Source organism: Lagopus muta, chromosome 5 (assembly GCF_023343835.1).
Source record: "Lagopus muta isolate bLagMut1 chromosome 5, bLagMut1 primary, whole genome shotgun sequence".
Lineage (NCBI taxonomy): Eukaryota > Metazoa > Chordata > Aves > Galliformes > Phasianidae > Lagopus > Lagopus muta.
In genome coordinates, this window is record NC_064437.1 from 54,678,260 (window position 1) to 54,697,199 (window position 18,940).

Below are 18,940 nucleotides of genomic sequence, written 5' to 3' on the forward strand. Positions count from 1 at the left end.
AAAGTACAATATAAAGAAGGAAAATTGTGTGTCTCTCCTGCTGCATCAATTTACTTAACTGAAACAAAGAGAATTTCAGTCCTATCATCAAGCTTTATATTTTGAGTTGCTTAGATGTCTACAATTTCTATTACAATAAATGTGTGTTCAGGATTATTTAATTGACTGCTAATACAGTAATGAGTTAGGATGTAATAAGAAAGGATGGCAGATAAGGTACAATGCTGAGAGAAGAAAAAAGGTTCTGCTCAATACCTAGCCTGCCATCTGTCACTCACCAAGCTCACTGAAGTGCTTCTACAATTAGAGATAAAATACGCATCCTGAAAGCCACACAGTAAAATCACCTTGTTAAATCCCAGCTTATATTCAAAAGATAAGTGCTCCATGTGTTTCTCCCTCAACTACTTCAAACATCAGTATATCTACCAGATTTCATATATTATAATGCATAATCACTAAGGTCTGCTCGCATTAACAGCCTCAAAGAGCTCTAAGGAGGCAGGGCTTAATGCTAGTTTAACCATTTCTACCTTTGTAAATTATTATCACTAGAAAACAATTTTTTATCATGTTTATCATTAAAGGCACCGGGGCTAGGGTATAAGTAGTAGGAGAATCTCATGTTATGAATAATAAATAACAAACATTAAATGTTCCTAATGAAGGCTGGTAAGTTTGAAAAGAAATAAGATGTTTTAAGTATCCACCCCATCATCTTTAGATCAGCAGCATGTAATAGGTAAGAGGACAAGTTTTAAGAGAGCACACTGAGATGTACAAGCTAGCTTCATCTATACAAACTCTTAACCTAGTGAACAACTACAAAGACCCTCAAATTGGATTACCAGTTTTGTACAAACATTTTTCTTCCAGACTTAAGCTGGCAAGTCCACACTAAGCTGAGTTGACACAATAGAAGGAATGGATGTCAGAGGCTTGAAAGTGGGCCCATGGAAGCCAAGTGCAAGGTGTTGCACTTGGGTTGGGACAATCCCAGATTTTACTCAGAGGATGGTAAAGCACAGAAAGAAGCTGCCCAGGTAAGTTGTGGATGCCTCATCCCTACAAGCATTCAAGGCAGATCATACAGAGCCCTGAGCACTGTGATATAGCAGGTGGCAACTCTGCCCATGTCAGAGGTATTGGAAATACATGGGTCTTAGTGTCCATTCCATCCTAAGCCATTCTATGAATCTATGAAATGATGAGCTTCTACTACATCATGAGAAATTACCAGCTTTCATGATCAGAGATCTATGCAACACTCCGTTGTGCAGTATAATTACGCCCAGAATCTAACAGTGGCTGTGACCTCTATGTGGACCAACAGATATTACAGTGTCACTGCAGTAACACAAATTTATAGTCACCTTCAGTAATACTATCTGATTGACTTTCTGCTCCCTGGAGTGCAAGTCCAATTGGTGGTAAAGTATAGATGTGTCTGCACCATACTGAGAACTCAGACTTCCATCCAGGCAGCAAGATGCAGTATCACCAGCCATGACTTCTCCTGTATTCTCTTCTTCTTCAAATAATACAGCCTCAGATTTAGTCTCAAGAACTTTTTTCTGAACCTGAATATTACAAAAATAAAACTGTTTTATTTTGCACACAATTCTGTGGTAGTTGCATAAAAATGTTCTAGAGGTCATATTCAGCAATTAAACCTTGCCCAGAAATCAAAATAAGTCATAATGATCATATCTAGAATACTTGGTCCCAGTTGTGGGGTTCTGCAGCACAAAGGTGTATTGGAGCAAATTCAATGAAGAGCCACATACCCAATTAAGAATTTGGAGTACCAAGCATATGAGGAGAAACAGAGAGAGCTGGGATTATTAAGCCTCAAGAAGAAGATTCAGGGGAAACCTTACTGATGAGTATAAAAACCTGACAGTGGGGATCTAAGACAACAGAGCTGGACTTCTCTCAGTATCCACTGACAGGTTAAGGGAAAATGGTTGCACACCAAAAATATAGTAAACCTGATTTAAATACAAGAAAACATTTCTAAAGTAAGTGTTGTCAAACACAGAAACAAGTTGCCCATGAAGGTTATGAAAAACCATGTTTGGAGATACTCCAAACTTGAATGGACATGACCCAGAGCAAGTTGCTTGAAGCAGATGACTGCCAGAGGGCTCTTCCAAATTCAACTACTCCACAATTCTGTAATATTGATACATTTGTTCTGAGTAAAAACCACATTTCATCTTTTCATATCTTTTTACTTTTACTTGGACAATTTTTACAGCAAGAAACGTGTCCCTGTAAAGAACAATTAAAACGCCTGTTCAGAACATCCCGATTTGAAATGCTGCCCAGAGAGGTTGCATAGTCTTCAAAGGAGACATTCAAAACACCTGGACACCTCCCTGTGTAATCTACTCTAGGGATCCTGCTTGAGCAGAGAGGTTGGTCTAGATCTCCAGAGGTCCCCTTCCAACCCCTGCAATTCTGTGATTATATGAACAGACTGTAACCTTAAGATTAGCTGCTTCAAACTTCCTTAAGTGCAGAACTTTCTCCAAAGTTCTCAGCTCTTCTTCATCACGTTTCTTCAGGGGATAATTCTTCACTTCACAAGCTATATGGAAACACTGCTCAAACGAAAACAAAACAAAAAAAACAAAGTAGAAAGGTCTTCATAAAGTACCCATTAATTAATTTGTTTAATACATGCATGCTAAACAGTTGCAATAACTTCTTAAAAATCTGGAATAAAATAACAGACATAGCAAAAAAAAAAGACAAAAATCACTTGCCTTTTTTGGTATTGACAATGTTTGACTTAAATTTAAATTTTATTTTTTTCTTACCTCCCTTCAATAATTTATGGATACAGCCTCTTTATCCAAGGAATTCTACCAGAATTTGATTTTTCTAAAATGACTTGGTCTTCCACCACTGTTTTGATAATTCAGTATAATTAATGTCCCTCTGCTCAAAAGTGACAAAAATAGTGCTAAATTCTGCTGTTATCTTCTGCGTAGTAGAAGCCATACCAACTACACAGAGAAAAATAATATTTACTAAACCTTTAGCAAAACCGTACAAGAACATTCTTTGAGATCAAGGAATTAAGGAGTAATTTGCTTATCAGCGCTCTTATCAACCCTGGAAGATAAAATTAGCCAGGCTCAGAGAAAGAGATAATGAAAAATTTGCACAAGCCCCAGGAAGAAGTTCTTTCCCACACTACATGTAAACCAGACAGGTGTCATACAGCTATTTAGTTTGTCTCTCACCTAAAGGAATGAATAAACTAGTGCAGAAAATTAGGTAGAAACCAGAGGTTACCTTAACTGCCCGTCCTTTTACACACATGGAATCCCAGCACTCATGTTTGATGACATCCTGCAAGTAGCAATTAGCTAAGATCTCCATTTCAATCTTCTCCCTTATCTTTCAAGATGAAGAACATAGAATAACAAGATGTGGTGCAAAACAGGTGATTTGTATCAAGTTAGTAAAATAAACACATCAAAAGAATTACTAATACTTCATTACATTGGACCATCACAGCTACCTTTCCCAAAAAACTTGTATCACATGATACTGACAGGAATAATTTTAAAAACTTAAGCAATATTCCCAAGGACACAGTGTCAGAACTACAATTACTGGCATAGACCATATTCCAGTTGGCAGTGTCTGGATAAACATTTTTATCTACTTCAGTAAGTGATTTAAATACTCTTTTTTTTCTTTCTACTCAGCAGTGAACAGCAATTTTAAGACTACTCTCTTTGCTCTTCAATTATTCCTTTTAATTTTCATTATCGGTTTTAAAACATTCCCCCACTTGCACCCTGTCCCCACTCTTCTATCATACCCTGGCCACTTCTCTTTCAGCCTCTGCTTGTGCTCTTTCCTGCTCTTCCATATCCAGGTTGAACTCCTGCTGTCCCAGTTTCTCAATATCTGGCACCTGTTCATTTTCATGCATCATTTTCTGGATCTTATGTATAAAATAAGCATAAGAAAAAAATTAATTGAACGTGAATAGATGAGATGCTATTTTTAACTACAAAACTTACTATCAGAGAAAATGATTTTAGTTAAGTAATGCCTCATTTATTTCTGTGGAAACTAGAACAGATGCAAAGAGTTCTATCAGATACTTGTTGAGCAAATGCTCACAAAGCACTCTTTTTCAACACAGTCATCAATCACTACTAGAAAGAAGTAGATTTGGGAAACAGGTGGGAGGAATTGATCTTATCAGTATATATAAATACATTATAAACGTAAATATAGACTTGTCAGTGGTATCTAGTGACAGGACAAGAGACAATGGGCACAAATTGAAACACGAGAGGTTCTGAGCTTTTTTTTTTTTCCTATGAGGGTGATGGAATACTGCAATGGGTTGCTGAGAGAGCTCATGGAGTCTCCATCCTTAGAGATAATTAAAATGTCTGGACTGTAACAGAGCACTGGAGCTGGTAGCCATAAAATAAGTGGTCTTCAAAAATAAAAATAAAAGAACAACAACAAATTGGTGGAAAACAGGTGATTTGTGTCAAGTTACTAAAATAAACACAACAAATCAAAAGAATTGGTAAGGAAGTCATCATCCTTTTAATAACTCACAGTTTCATGCAGCTTCTTAATTCCCATTTGAATCTCTTTCTTCTGGTTGGCAAACCTTTCAGACTCTTCCTTAATGACCTAACATACAAATATATTGTTGAAAGACAAAAAAGAGAAGAAAAATAACATTGAAACAATCTAAAGGAACATTATCTTTACAGAAAAGAAAAAGCCAGAGGGAAATAAGTGAAACAGACATAATACTAATTCAGAGGATGTCTCTTAGAATTGCTCAAGAGAAAAACTGTACAAACAGGTTACATTGCAAACAACAGAGCTTAAAATACATAAGAAGAAAGTAAGCACAAGTGAAATGATTACAGGCACATTGAACTGGGTAAAGCCTACTCCCAGAACTTGTTAGCTGTGGTACATTCCTTAGATTTTTCATTATCACTAAGCACTTTCAGTGGGATATATAAAAACTGAAGTAAATTAACACCTGCTACTTGTTCCCAAAGCAGAGAAATTTTGTTTGCTGCTACAGTGTTCTTTGATTCATCTCTTAGAGAAAATTACACAATTGCTCTCCAACTCTAGAATTTGCTTTCTAGAATAGTTTTACAGCTTTATGTAAGATGGTGGCTACTGATTGCATGAAACCAGAGTATGATTCTTACACTGAATGGAGCCCATCCTCTAAGTCAGATGCAAATTTCCTAAATCATTAACAAGCATCTTACACCAATCTAGGACCATTAAACTTTGCTTCTTATCACCTGTACCTGGAAAATAATTATACATGGAAGTTTTGTGGATGCACAGTCACATAGATCTGTCATGAAAAATTATAATGCAGAAACCAAAACATGAGTGGCAACATCTAAGAAGAAACAAGAATGCACACCTGGGAGTGGGATGGAGAAGACTCTACTTTCAGTGGCAGGTGCATTGATATCTGCCACTTGTGAAATTGTATCACAATTTGGGAGGTCATTTCTGAGATACATTCAGCCCCAAAAGCTGGACAAAACTCACTGCTCTGGTTCATGTCATAAACAACCTCCTAGAATCCATAAATTCATATTTCTGAATAAACAAAAAATCTATACTTAATACAGGCTCTCAAAGCATTGAATCCCTTCTTTACAAACTGATACTTCATGCATTTTTACTTTGGCTACATAACACCCTTACTTCACCCTTAACCTGAAATAAATCCCAGGGTTTTTTAGCAATTGATGTCATATTGTTGACTATAGTTTAATAGTGTTGTAGAATTTGTTATGGCCCCTGACAAGAAGAGAACACCTTCCTGGTTTCTCGTACTGATCTTCTGTGCAACATTTTGACACTTTGGGAAGTAAATGTCTTCATAGGTTTCTAAACGGAGAAAGTTTTCTAGTTACCAAGTCTGCTCCATGGGTAGAAATGCTCCCTTGGTCTTTAAAGTTCCTGTTTTTCAGGTGTCTGCCTTAAAACACTTTAAAAACACCCTTACATTTTTAGAAACTACATTCATCTACAGCATATAATTCAGCACCTAAAATGGCTACTGGCTTTTGAAATCTTTGGTATGAAAATACCTTCTCTGTTTTCTGACATAACCAGGTCATTTCACTAGTACTGTCTGAATGCAAATTTCCAAGGTTTCCATCTTCTGTCACCGCTGCACTGGAAGGTTCAAGTGGTGACTTCTGGAAACAAAGATATAAAAATTCATCCCAAGTACTTCGATGGAAGGAAAGAGAACAAGAAATGAAAATGAATAAATAAATCACTTACACTGGAAGGAACCACCACCAAATTCCAGAGGGTATTAATATATTCATTTCCTAGATTTGATCTTGCAAATCTATGCTATTATGCAAAGACTTTTGACTACAATGGAATGACTGTACTAAACTCTGTAATCACTGCCCTGCTTTATTTCAACAGAAGAATATACAACAAACAACCCACAGTGTATAGCAGTAATATTACGCTGTGAATGACAAATTCATATGAGAAAAACAACAAATAAAAGCAAAGACATGAAAGTTGTCTTTCAATGAACTTTAATTTTCTTGGTAATACTGTTCCATGAATTAATAATTAACCATAGCCAACCTGCCAGGGGTATTCTTCTACTAACATAAAAAGATAAACTTTAGGATAATGATTATATGTTTTCTTCTCACCAAAATTAAGAAAATACCTCAGATTTCTCTTCTGGAACCGATTCTGATGTGGATTCTGACTCAATCTGCCATCCTGCCATACATCTTAAAACAGCATTTTCATCCGAAATAGACTTGTTCAATATAGTAAGAAGAGATTGCCAGTGCAAATCAGCTTCCTTAACTTCCATTTCCTTTATCTTCCTATTAAATAATAAAGGAATTGATATATTTTTTGTGAAATTTTATTATGAAAACTGAGGAATTTTAAAATGTTCTCTGTAACACAACAACAAAACAACGTGTTTTCTTAAACACACCTATACAGTGTTTTTACTTACGATTCAATGCTGTTGGTGTTCAAGAATTAAATGAAGTTTCTACAGAATTAGAAATTTTCAGATGGCTTATTTGAAAGTGACAAGAAGCCCACCATCCGTAATATGTGTATTTATCAGAAGATACTCATATCTTGTACTGCAACCACACTCAAATTGCAAGATGTTCTCCACAATGTCATGAATTGCAGAGACCTCTACAGTTGAAAGGAGTGACTTTTGTACCAAACAATTCAATCCAGTTCTCCTTATTTTGAGACTAACCAAAACAAAGTTCAGAATCACAAGTAGATGCAAAAACTAGTCTGCCCAGATCCCAGAATTTATACCAATCTTATTCTGCCACTTTATACATACTTCCATTTCAGACACACCAGGGCACCGTCACTTTCACCACTGACCAGGATGAATTTGCCATCTGGTGAAAATACCACAGATCTGATTCCCCCTCCTTCATATGAGTGACAATAGTTTTGAACAAGTAGCTCCTAGAAAAGTCAGAAATAGTTCATCAAATATAACTTCTTAATGGATAATGGCTCTAAATTATACTGCTTTATTTTTAGATAAAGGTCTATCTGAAGTGTCAATATGAAGTATATAAAATACTAGAGTTCATAAGTTTATAATTTTTGACTAGAGGTAAGAACAATTTTTGTATATGGATTTTGTTGGAGATGAAGATCAGTAAACTCATGTTTAAACCCAAAAACTTACTGAAGAAGAAAATTAATAGATGTGATCATATTCACATTCATTATAAAAACAATTGCTGAGTCAATTCGTGTTCAACAGAAGTTTTTTCTGAAACACCTTCATATTTAAGTGAAAAAGAGTTTACTATGAAATAAAGTAGCTCTCACAGGTCTTTCAGGTGAAAAGCAAACGAAGTCTGTGCCCACCTACCATGGTAGAAGTGTCATAGATGAACAAAACACCATCCTTTGCGGCTGAAGCCAGCCATCGGCTGTTGGGTGACAAACAGATGAATCCTGATCCAAACTGATTGGTAGGAATTACTTTTTCTGATAAAAATACTGGTGGATCTTCCAAAATGCTCTGTCAACCAAACAATATTAGCAGCAGTTAGAATAATTGACATATCCATGCCATTTTGAGGAGACTAACAATAGCTGTGGGTTGTCTACCACATGCCTGCAAGCTGCATGAGTTTTACTACAAGAATTTGGCTTTTTCTTTCATAAAACAAAGATCTTTGTTATGCCAGGCTTCTGATATTTAAGATGGAGTAGATGCTTTAAGTGTGGAGAAGTTTTTTAGCTAATGCCCTATCATATATTCACTTCATATATGAGCTTTCTTAGCTGGTACTTCACCATGACAAAGTAAAACAACTTTCGGGAATTTACCTGTTTAGAGAGATTGTATTTACAGATGAAAGGTGCACAGGTACAATAGCCATAAACAATGTTATCCTTCAGTCTGACTGCTGAACTCAGAGGGTACTCCAGATCATATTGCTCCTTTTTAATGGCACTAGCATTTAGCATTCCTTGATTGTTAGCATACTTATCAATTCCTAAAAGATTGATAAAATAAAGAGGAAGAGACATCACCACCACTACCGTAAATCAATCAGTCTCAGCAAAGAGTAAGCATGAATTGTTTAAGGAGACTGAGTTAAAATTTGTAGCTTGAAACACTAACTGTGCAAATATAGCACACTGCAGTGATGTACCAAGAGAGCTATATTAGTTCTGAATAAGTACTATCAACAGTTCAGCCACAGTGAGTAAAAATTTGTCCGATTTAACCAGTTTTTTAGATATTACATGAGCAGTGCAAATTAGTTTGCACAGAGGCTCAAATCACTGCTTTCAAAAGGGCATTTTATTCTTCTTGATTGTTTAATTTGAGCTTTCAAGAGACATTTGACATTAAGACTGATGCAAAAAATGTAGATTCTCAGCAACTTTAAAAATCATACTCCAATTTAATTGACTATGGTTAGGTTAAAAACTAATGTTGTATATTTAGAGAAAACACTATCATTGAGGATTACTTCTAAGAAAGATTGTGAGTTGTAAGTCCTCTTCAAAATTACTTGTAAATAACTAGACAGAATAATAAATAATATATAGTATATAATATATACTATAGTAAAAACATAGTAAATATCTAACAGAATAATTGGTATCAGGCTTACTTAGAGCTCATTTTTCACCACAAAAGGCTTTGCTAGTCACCAGTAGCATCTAATGTAAATGATACAGGAGTAGAATGATGTAAATAATGGGTTTGCACTACTCTTTCTCTGTAACATGACGGGGACTTGAATGAAACCTCGAGCAGTATTGCTCACTTGGAAATTCAAGGATGGAAGAGACATAAAAGTGGAACTTCACACTGTCACTGACAACCACTGTTAGTGCACTATCCTGCACTGGCTGTGTGATGAGGACACCATGTGCAGTACTGACCTACTCTGTGCCTTATTTAAGTTAAAGCATTTAAGTCCTTCCACAGCTATTAATTTAGTTTTACATCTGATTCCAGGAAGTGCCCCAAATCAATGCATTCCTAGAATATTACAAGTTCTATGATCACTCACAGCAGTTGAGTCCATTTTGTGTCTATTTGCTTTTTTAAAAAAAGACTCATTTTAAAGTGTTATAACACCACAGATGTGCACAGAAAAATTACTGACATTGTACAGTTGAGAATTGAACATATAAAACCAAGCACGACCATTTGAAAATTTAGTGTGGGATATCCAATTTAGTGAAACACAAAACAGGTTCCCTTCACTTCATTCCCCATATTATATTTGTAATCTAAAGTTAGATATTCTAACTTTAATATCTCAATATGCACATTGCACACTGCAGATACACAGCCCAGATTTTTAGCAGATGAATTGAAGTGCACCACTCTTAATTCTCTTTATTTCTTCCCTTTTCATCACTGTGCAGAGCTTCTCATGGAATGTTTCTCTGTAACATTCCTTACTGGGTTTACAAGTTAGTATTTTATAAATACAGTGGAATTTCTGCCTGGTACTTCTATGTAGAAAAATTGTAAGAACAGAATAATTATTTTTTGAGAAATATTGACCTTTAACATGTTCTTAACAAACTAATATATATCTGTTACAATTCTATGAAGAGGCTGGTGGGATAGATTCCACTTTAATATACTTAGTCTGCACGTAGGTAATGACAAGCACAAGGTCTCTTAGTGGTTTACTTTGGGAATTTCCACATGATAGTAATAATAACAACAATAACAATAGTGGTAGTAGTGAAGTGGTTGCTTTGTGATTCTACATGTAAGATACTTCCCTCCTTCTTTCCCTGCATTTTGCTCAAAATATCACAGTATTTTTACTGAAACAATTCAGCTGACTTTAAGTCTCCAGGCAGCCATAAGAGAAGTGGTGGTGCAGAAGAATGTACAGATGAGATGAAGGAAGAGATTAAGACTGCAAGTATTTTGGGTAATGAAAGGCAATAATCTATTCTAGTCTTATAAAAGCATCACAAAGTATATATTTCAGTTCATACCTTCCATGAGTGTTGATGACAGGCAAAAAACTTCCAGCCTTGTTTGTTGGATCTCTGCCACATTCAGAAGCACCATCACTTCAACTACATTGTTCTTGAAGTCAGAAACTACTGAAAGACTCAGCACCTCACCTGCCAACACTGAAATACCAGCAAATTACTACATCATGGTAACATTATTTTTACTGAGATATTACATAAAACAAAATGGGACCCCTTTTCAGAATACAGCTCTGCACAACAAGACTGTTTCAAATTTGCATTAAGATGTCAGAGAAGCCACAACTTGATATCAGAAGTACTGATGAGCACTTAAGTGCTCTGGTTACGCTGAACATTTAAATCTCAGTTTACATCTAGCTTGAGTTTCAGCAAGTTTGAGGCAATTTGCTGATAAACCACCAAATAAAGCAAAGAAATGTCTGGTTCTAAGAAATCACCCAGAAAATGAGAACATTATCAGGCATATTTAGATTACCTAAGGAGATGTAATTCTAAATACAGTTTAACATATGAACTTTCCAAGTATTATCCTGGAAGTCAAACCTATTAAGATCATAAAATAATGTCCGTTGGACTTAATTGGACAATCTATATGCACAGATATGAGTTGTAAGTATGTTGCTGGAATTGAGAGACTACCTATAGATTTACAGAACAATTTTTGTTGCAAGTTAAAATTTCATCATTTTTAACTATTCAGTTTCAACCACCAAACTGAACAATTCCAGCAGTCCCCACGAGAAAGAGGTCAGTAGTGGGCATTTCTAACAAGAAATTGCACTCAGACATCATGACCTATCAATAATTAGTGTAATTCCTCACACTGTCAGCCAAAGAGATCTTCAGAGATTTACCAGCACATAATTAGTTTCGGAAATCGATAGGAAAAATATTTTTATAATTAGTCCTCCTTAAATTTAAGTAGTTGAAGGAGGGTGGCTTAATGTGACATGCAAGTATATTTAAAACACAACAAGTAGTGAAAACACAACGTAATTAATGTTGTTTCATGTATTACCTACATATCCAAGAACTTGGAATAATTTTGAAGGCCGAGCATCTAGAATAAAGATATAACCTTCCACAGCTCTAATGATGAGGAACTGGCCACTCTGATCATAACTAAGGAAAACAAAAAACCAAGTACAAATCCAGTTTTGAATGTTATGCTCCAAACACAGTTCAATACAGTCAATAAAGGGGTAACATTTTGTTCGCAATTCCATCCTCATAGCTGCTGACTTCCCTGAGGGCATAAACACAACTGAAATTTCAGTTTCTAGTTTCACAGAGTCAGAGCCAGTGCTACAAGTGCACTAATTGAGCACGTGTTTGATTGAAAGCTAAGAGTACCCAAGGTAGTCTATTTTATCAACTTTCTCTGAAGTTCAATTATTTCAAATAAAACCACTGGACACATTTTCATATTATTTTGATTATATTTGCATTGATTTCCCTTTAGTAAGTTGCTTTCTGTATCTATTTCTGGTGTTTTACATTAGGTAAATGTGAAAAGAGATTCCATCTGACTCCCTAAACAACAAGCAGATTTATATTAATGTTTAGCAGTTCAAATCCATTTTGTTGTGTTTTTTTTTTTTTTTTTTTTTTTTTAAGACAGAATGAAAATACTCTCACATATATTGATTATTGAAAAACAACAGCAATAAAGAGTAAGACTATTAGGTCACAAAAGATACTTAGAGGAGGATTGATAAATTCAAGAACTGTGAGCAAATGAATTATTAATAATTGTAACAAAAGGAACGACCATGTAAGAAGGGATGACTCATAGGCTTAAAGTTAACTTCATAAAACCTCGAATTTTTATTCATTGAGAAATCACCCTCTAAGTCCAGATAGATGACATTGCACATAATTACTCCATACAGTGATCTGTAAGAAAGGATCTCATGCATCAATGTATTTAGTGCTCCCTTAACTTTCCTTAAAAATACAATATCATATTTTATCATCTAAATCCTGGTACTAGTACTCTTGTAAGTAATTCAGAAAAAAAAGTATTGCTGAAATAAATATTTAAACTGTTAAAATACTTTGACATTTTTAGAACAAAAACTTCAAAAATTGTGTTCAACTGCATTATTCAAGCAATAATTTGACACCATTCCTGCCCCTGTTACTGCATACTTACTGCAAAGATAGTACTGGAAATCTGGAAAGAAAAATTCTGTGAACAACCCGTGGAGCTTCAACTTTGGTAATGTCAATAAAATAGATTTGACCCCCTTTTGTTCCTACAGCAACACTGTTTGAAGAGGGACAGCAAGCCATAGCCGTTGCCTAATTGAGAAATAACAGATACTTCAAAGCTCCATATCATGTTGTAGGACATTATGCTATAAGTTAGTATGCAACTTCTTTTAGTATTTACAACTCTCTAAAATTCAGAGAATAAAATCAATGTGAATTACCTCTAACTCTACATTATTAGAAAGCAGGATTTTAATAGACATCATAAGCACTTCTCCTCATGCTCTATATCTACTTATCTAAGTATAATTATCTATTCCACAAAAAAAAATCCACAGGATTTTTCAGTACTTGAATACATCTTAAGTTGGGACAAAATATTATCGGTTTGAAATCAACCCATTTCTTAAAGTTTCTTACTTAGATCAGTCAAGACAGTTTTCATGCACTTGAAAAATTTCCTGTCAATTTTGGCACACATTAAAAGTACAAATTTAGTAAAGTAATACCACACAAATTATTTACAAATGAATTCTTTAAAACAGAACACCAGGACATCAGGCTGAAATGCCTTTTCTGCTCTCTGAGTTAAATTTGTGTCTAGTTCAAGGAAACCTTCTGAAATATAAAATCCCTCATTTGTTATTAAAAGATTCTATTTAGCTTTTCTCAAAATCAGCTGATCTGATTTTGAGCAATATTTTAGTATAAAACAAAAATATTGAAATGAAAATTAAGTATTTCTTACAACATAAGCTTCTAGTTAGTGTGTACCTCAATATCAAGGTTTAGCACGCTGAGGCAAGTCCCATTTTCCAGAAGCCAAACTTTTACTTCACCTGAAATTGTAACAGACTTGAAGAGACAAAAAACATAATCAGAGGAGGGTGAAATAACCACATTATCTGGAAGTAGCTATTGATTTTCTATAGGATATAAATTTAGCTACTGTCTCAGTGTAGCGTATCAGGAGTTCCTAGTTTCAGTTGGAATTACTTGGCTTCTACTTTAAGTACAGCTGCCGCAAGAGCAAAGAAAATATTTAATATTTTTTGTGAATTGCTGCAAGTGTGGGAATGGCCTTTAAGCAGCAAGAGACAACGCAGGGCAAAATGGATCAATATCAGCACTCTCAACATTCTGTCAGCAGTAAAAAAAAAAAAAAAACAAAAAAAAAAAAACCACTTGGAATTTTCTTCACACAGGAAAGTCCCAGAGAAGAGGTCTCCACTTTCTCACATGAAAAAAAAAAAACAAAACCAATTACGGTTGATCTGCTTGTATACAGACAATTTCATACTTTCACAGAAAAGTATTGCCAGAGGCCAATCAATCCTCACTGTACTTATTCTGAAGCAAATAAAATGCATCACTGCTGTGCTAGCAAAGAAACAGATTCAATAAACTGAAGACTCCAATGTTCTTACACCACCCACACAAAGAATTCATGGCCAGGGGACAAATCAGACTTACTAAAATATATGTCTTACAGGAATCAAAGACAGCATGAAAACAAGGAGTTTTTCAGAATTGACAGACCAATTAGTAAGGTCTTCTTTGTCTCTGGACCCAGGGTAGGCAAATCTTTCTGTTCCAATTTATGCTGAGGGCTGAAAGGATCAGTAGGAAACTCCTTGTTTTAAAATCTATTCTCTAAATTGAATTCAAGACAAACTGTGATTGACACAAATCAACAGCAGAAACAGTATGACATTTTAGCAATCTGCATCCACCCTACACTCAAAGGAAATTTCTTTTATACGTTTTTATAGGCCATACCTGACTGGACCCCATTTACTTCTTTTAACAGGTATGTATACCACTGAAGCCAAAATCAATCCAGACCCAGCCTCCATAAGGCTGTTGGTTTTGCACCTTAGCAATATATTGGTTCCCTAAAAAACCTCACCATCAGATACACAAAAAAAGCCTTTTCTTACCACACAGTACTTGTCCCCCGGAGTAAGGAAATCGGCAGCCAGCAAATAACTGCTGAATGCATTCAGGAGTTTGACAGCTTCTCCACTGTGGGCAGGTTCGTAAGAATAGATTGTCCCCTGACAAATAAAAAGTACTGATCCATCACAGCGCTATGAAACATCTCAATAAAAGCTTTCAAACACTTCAGCAAGAATATCCATTTTCCTTAACTTAATTCTTTAGAGGTTTTTATTTCTTTCTAAACTTAGTTTAAAAGTGCCCAATAGAATTCACATAAGTTTTACAGATTTTATTAACCTATATTTGCTGAGGATCATTTGATAGTTATTCAGCTAGTCAGATTTTCTAAATATTTCTCTTTTCAAAATTTCTTTAATGAAATGATTTTAAACACCCCATTCTGTCTTACTACAAGAATCAACTGTACTTTATAATCAACCATCTGTAGAAGACAGTTCTATGCTTCATTAAAATCCTTCCAATCTTTTGTTAGAAACACTGCACCGACTGAGTTTACTGTTGGTATAAATTGCTTTACTTGTGGGATAGCATTATGGAAGTTTCACAGATTCACACAATCACGTTAGCAGTACCAACACACACATAGCATCACAGGAACATCTCATACGTTCTGCTATTATCTGAAACACTATACCTGATCAGTAATAATCAGAAGTATTGTGTAATCAGGAGAGAATATGAGGGTGGATATGGGCTCTGAGATGTCAGCGCAGATTTCCATCTCATACTGGAGATCTCTGATACGATACAAGTATAAAATGCCCTCCTGTGCAGAAAAGTATAAATCCACATTAGTTCTAAGTGGCAAACTTAACAGCAAGAACTACTAAAAACCTCTAAAGTTTTTAACAGTATATCATCTCTAACAATCTGGTTTGCCTTTATTACGTCTCTATTCAGAGGATTCTTACTTTGAATAACAAATCCACTGAGGAGATCCTTAATACAACTCTTAGTAACAGTTCATTTCTGATAAGAAAGGACTAATCAGTTAATGCTTAAGATTTCATTTTGTTGGTTTTTTTTTTTTTTGAGACAATATAAGAATGTTTTACTTCTAAGCAGTAATGAACAATGGCATCATGAGTTTGGGTTAAAAGGTGAAGTAGATTTTGCACAAAATAGACAGACAAATCTCCTGGCCATTTTCTCTACTTTTCTGTTCCTCTAGAGTGCTGTTCTTTGTTAAAAATAGGTTATCCTCTTTTGTCACTTTGACTACAAGAGTGGAATCTCTTCCTACCCTGCCCCCTCCTGATTTCTTGTCTCAAGCCTTAAAAAGGAACACACTCTGCCAGAGAGAATTGTTACAGCTCTGCAACCCTCCACTTTTTTTCTAGCTTGTCTTTGAAGAGAACTCTGTAAATGTATTCAATATGAATATTCTTTGATTTTGACATCATACTAGTAAGTAAAGACCATGAAGGATGCCTTACAATTCCAGCTGTGTACAGTCCCTCATTACAAAACACCATGGTAAACACAACTGTTCTTTGCAGGGCCTTTGGTTTGCCACCTACGAGCAGAAGACCAACACAAAATATAGTTTAATTTATTGCAGCAATGTATCTCAGCATTAAATCTGGAAGAGTTGATTACTTGAGAGCAAAAATATTCTACTGTCTATGTAATTCTTGACCTTTGTGCTATGATAATAAAGGATAAGGTGGGTATACATAATTTGAAGTGACAATACTACTGTAGCCTGATGAACTAGAAACTGATTGGAGAAATCATTTAATTCTGTAAATGCTGCAGAACAGCTACAAAGATAAATACTAAGTTTGTCAGTAAGAGAATCATATAATGATTTAGGCTGGAACAGACCCTAGAAGTCCTCTGATACACCCACCTTCCCATTCAGCACAGGGCCAACTCAAACTGAGACACAACTTCAAAGCTAGAGCATGTTGTTCAGAATAATATCCAGCTGATGCCTGAATATTACTAAGAAATCCTATGATTTATTTGGGCAACCTGTCCAAATATCTGACCACCTTCAGTTTGATTATTCTTTTCCTATTATCTGCCCAGAAACGTTGCTGGTGTCAACTATATCCTTTACCTGTCTGGTTCCATATTTTCTGCTACTTTTCAATGGGTAGCTGAAACAATAGCAAAATCCCCCTTTTCCTTCAAGATGAACACAGTTCTTTCAGCCCATCTTTCTATGTCATGCATTCCAACTCTGTGCTAATCTTTGTGGCCTTGTGCTGAACTTCCTCTAAAATATGAATTTTTTTTGTACTATGGAACTCAAAGTGTTCGAAACAACCCCCTAAATCCTAACTCAACTAAATTACAACTTCTTACAGTTATAAAAATTAACCAGTAGGGAACAGAAATTATTTCACTGCCACTGTTTTTCCCTGAGGCTATTCATTGGGTATTAACTGAAAGCCCATTAGTTATTCGTCAGACACACAATAATGATTGCCATCAATCTGTAGAGGCAAGGGTGATCTGAGCTTATCTAAGCAGCAACTTCCAACTACACTCACATACTATTACTCTCAGCCATTACTGGTGCTGCTAAAAATCTACTAGCTTAATTGGAATATAGAAATACCTTTCTTTTTCTGTACTTCTCTACGAATGTAGTCCAACATGTCCGATACCTTACGCACCTGTTCTGCACAAGAAAAAACAATTTATCTCATTAACCTTGTTTATATGTCAATATTCCACTAAATATCAGTTGCATTCCAGTCTACTGAACAGAAAGTGGGGTTTAGTATATTGAAATAAAAACATGTGTTCTTTCCCAATATTAACCCTTTCTGTCATTTGTACAACTGAGCAGGCACAATCTTTCATACGCTGATAGAATCATTACGTTTGGAGAAGACCACTAAAATCATACAGCTCAACTGTTGACCCATCTTTCTCTGGTTCAGTTGACAGTTGTAAAAAGAAGCGCTTAAAGTTGGACACACACTTAAGTATTCTGCTAAACAGAAACACTGAATGCTTTAAATTACGTAGAACCTTCAATACAATATGCTTACAGACATTTGTTAGATTCTTAGGACACAACACAAAGAAGAACATATAGGCCAAATTAAAGCCCAGATGGCAAATATTTTTGTTGCTTTCTACAAAAAAAATCTAGTCACACCTCATCTTTTCTTGTTGATGATTTGCAGCTCTTGAGTTTTACAAGTGACAATTTAAAAAGTGGAAAAATAATGCTGGATTTATTTATTTATTTAAGAGCAGCATTTCTTTACTGAAAAGAGATACAGTACTCTGGAAAAGTCAGGAATACTTGCCTCACTTTAAAAGCATTTATGTAATTGGCAAAAGAAAAAAAATCAGTTACTGTCAGTCCATCTATTAACTCTAAGTCAGCATTCATTAGAGAAGAAGTTCTATGTTGGTGTGCAACATCATATTGCCCACTTTTAGTCTGAGAAGCAGCACATTCTACTGCTCCTTTTACCATCTGACCAAACCATTGAACTACATGTGCACAGTAGGACTGACATCTCCCATCCCTGCAAAGGACGACAGAGTATAGGTTGCCATTGCCAGAACTGCTTATGCTGGACACATCTAACTGCTATCCATTTTGGAAGCCCTCTGTATGAGCAGCACATGGCAGAGAGTTGGGGTGAGACTTCAAGGTTCCTAGAAAAAAAAAAGTATGGAATGGGCTGCTGTTGCCAGGAAAGTTCACTCACCAGCATGCCAAATGTCCCCATGGAAAAAAATGGGAATACACATTAGGGAGACAAATTACCTTAGCAAGCTGCAATCAGTCCAAGACGTGCCAAGCTTTCTAGAATAATTTAAAAGTAAATTGCTTTGTTTTAAGCCAAAGGCATCTTCTGCCCGCTCTCTGTGGTTCATACCTTCCACATTAGCCTAACTGTATTTACAGCCTTCTTTTCATTAGAAAATTGTTTATGTAACTGCTGATCTCAAACAATTATATTAAGAAACTTTATATTACATTCAGTTGTGTTGTTAATCAACATCATGCTAAACATGAGTCTTCAAGGATATGTTCTAACATTAGCTAACACACCAAGGGAGGAGAACCCAAAATATGCCCTGCAAGAGCAAATAAATTACTGTACTTAACTAGCTGTAAAAGGACCATGTATAGTTGCTATATTAGTAGTATGAAGCTAATCTAATAAAGCTGTTGATAAGATATAGGTTATTGGAATTATCGTTCATTCTATTAAATGGT

General features: G+C 35.4%; 1 protein-coding gene across 2 annotated transcripts in view; it reads right to left on the bottom strand.

The window, feature by feature from the left end:
- Window positions 1–18,940, bottom strand: part of CFAP43 (cilia and flagella associated protein 43) — a 44,007-nt gene that overhangs the window by 12,626 nt on the left and 12,441 nt on the right. The window contains exons 7-24 of one of the 2 annotated variants that reach the window (XM_048947182.1): window positions 17,312–17,374; window positions 16,179–16,258; window positions 15,377–15,508; window positions 14,721–14,837; window positions 13,555–13,635; window positions 12,722–12,870; window positions 11,585–11,688; window positions 10,564–10,704; window positions 8,410–8,579; window positions 7,946–8,098; window positions 7,397–7,527; window positions 6,740–6,905; window positions 6,129–6,239; window positions 4,603–4,680; window positions 3,842–3,967; window positions 3,307–3,411; window positions 2,490–2,606; window positions 1,374–1,580 (exon numbers count right to left, since the gene is read on the bottom strand). In XM_048947182.1, coding sequence (XP_048803139.1) covers window positions 1,374–1,580; window positions 2,490–2,606; window positions 3,307–3,411; window positions 3,842–3,967; window positions 4,603–4,680; window positions 6,129–6,239; window positions 6,740–6,905; window positions 7,397–7,527; window positions 7,946–8,098; window positions 8,410–8,579; window positions 10,564–10,704; window positions 11,585–11,688; window positions 12,722–12,870; window positions 13,555–13,635; window positions 14,721–14,837; window positions 15,377–15,508; window positions 16,179–16,258; window positions 17,312–17,374 — 2,231 coding nt within the window. Of the gene's footprint in view, window positions 1–1,373; window positions 1,581–2,489; window positions 2,607–3,306; window positions 3,412–3,841; window positions 3,968–4,602; window positions 4,681–6,128; window positions 6,240–6,739; window positions 6,906–7,396; window positions 7,528–7,945; window positions 8,099–8,409; window positions 8,580–10,563; window positions 10,705–11,584; window positions 11,689–12,721; window positions 12,871–13,554; window positions 13,636–14,720; window positions 14,838–15,376; window positions 15,509–16,178; window positions 16,259–17,311; window positions 17,375–18,940 lie in introns of those variants that run through there. The other variant, XM_048947181.1, reaches the window with a different exon arrangement.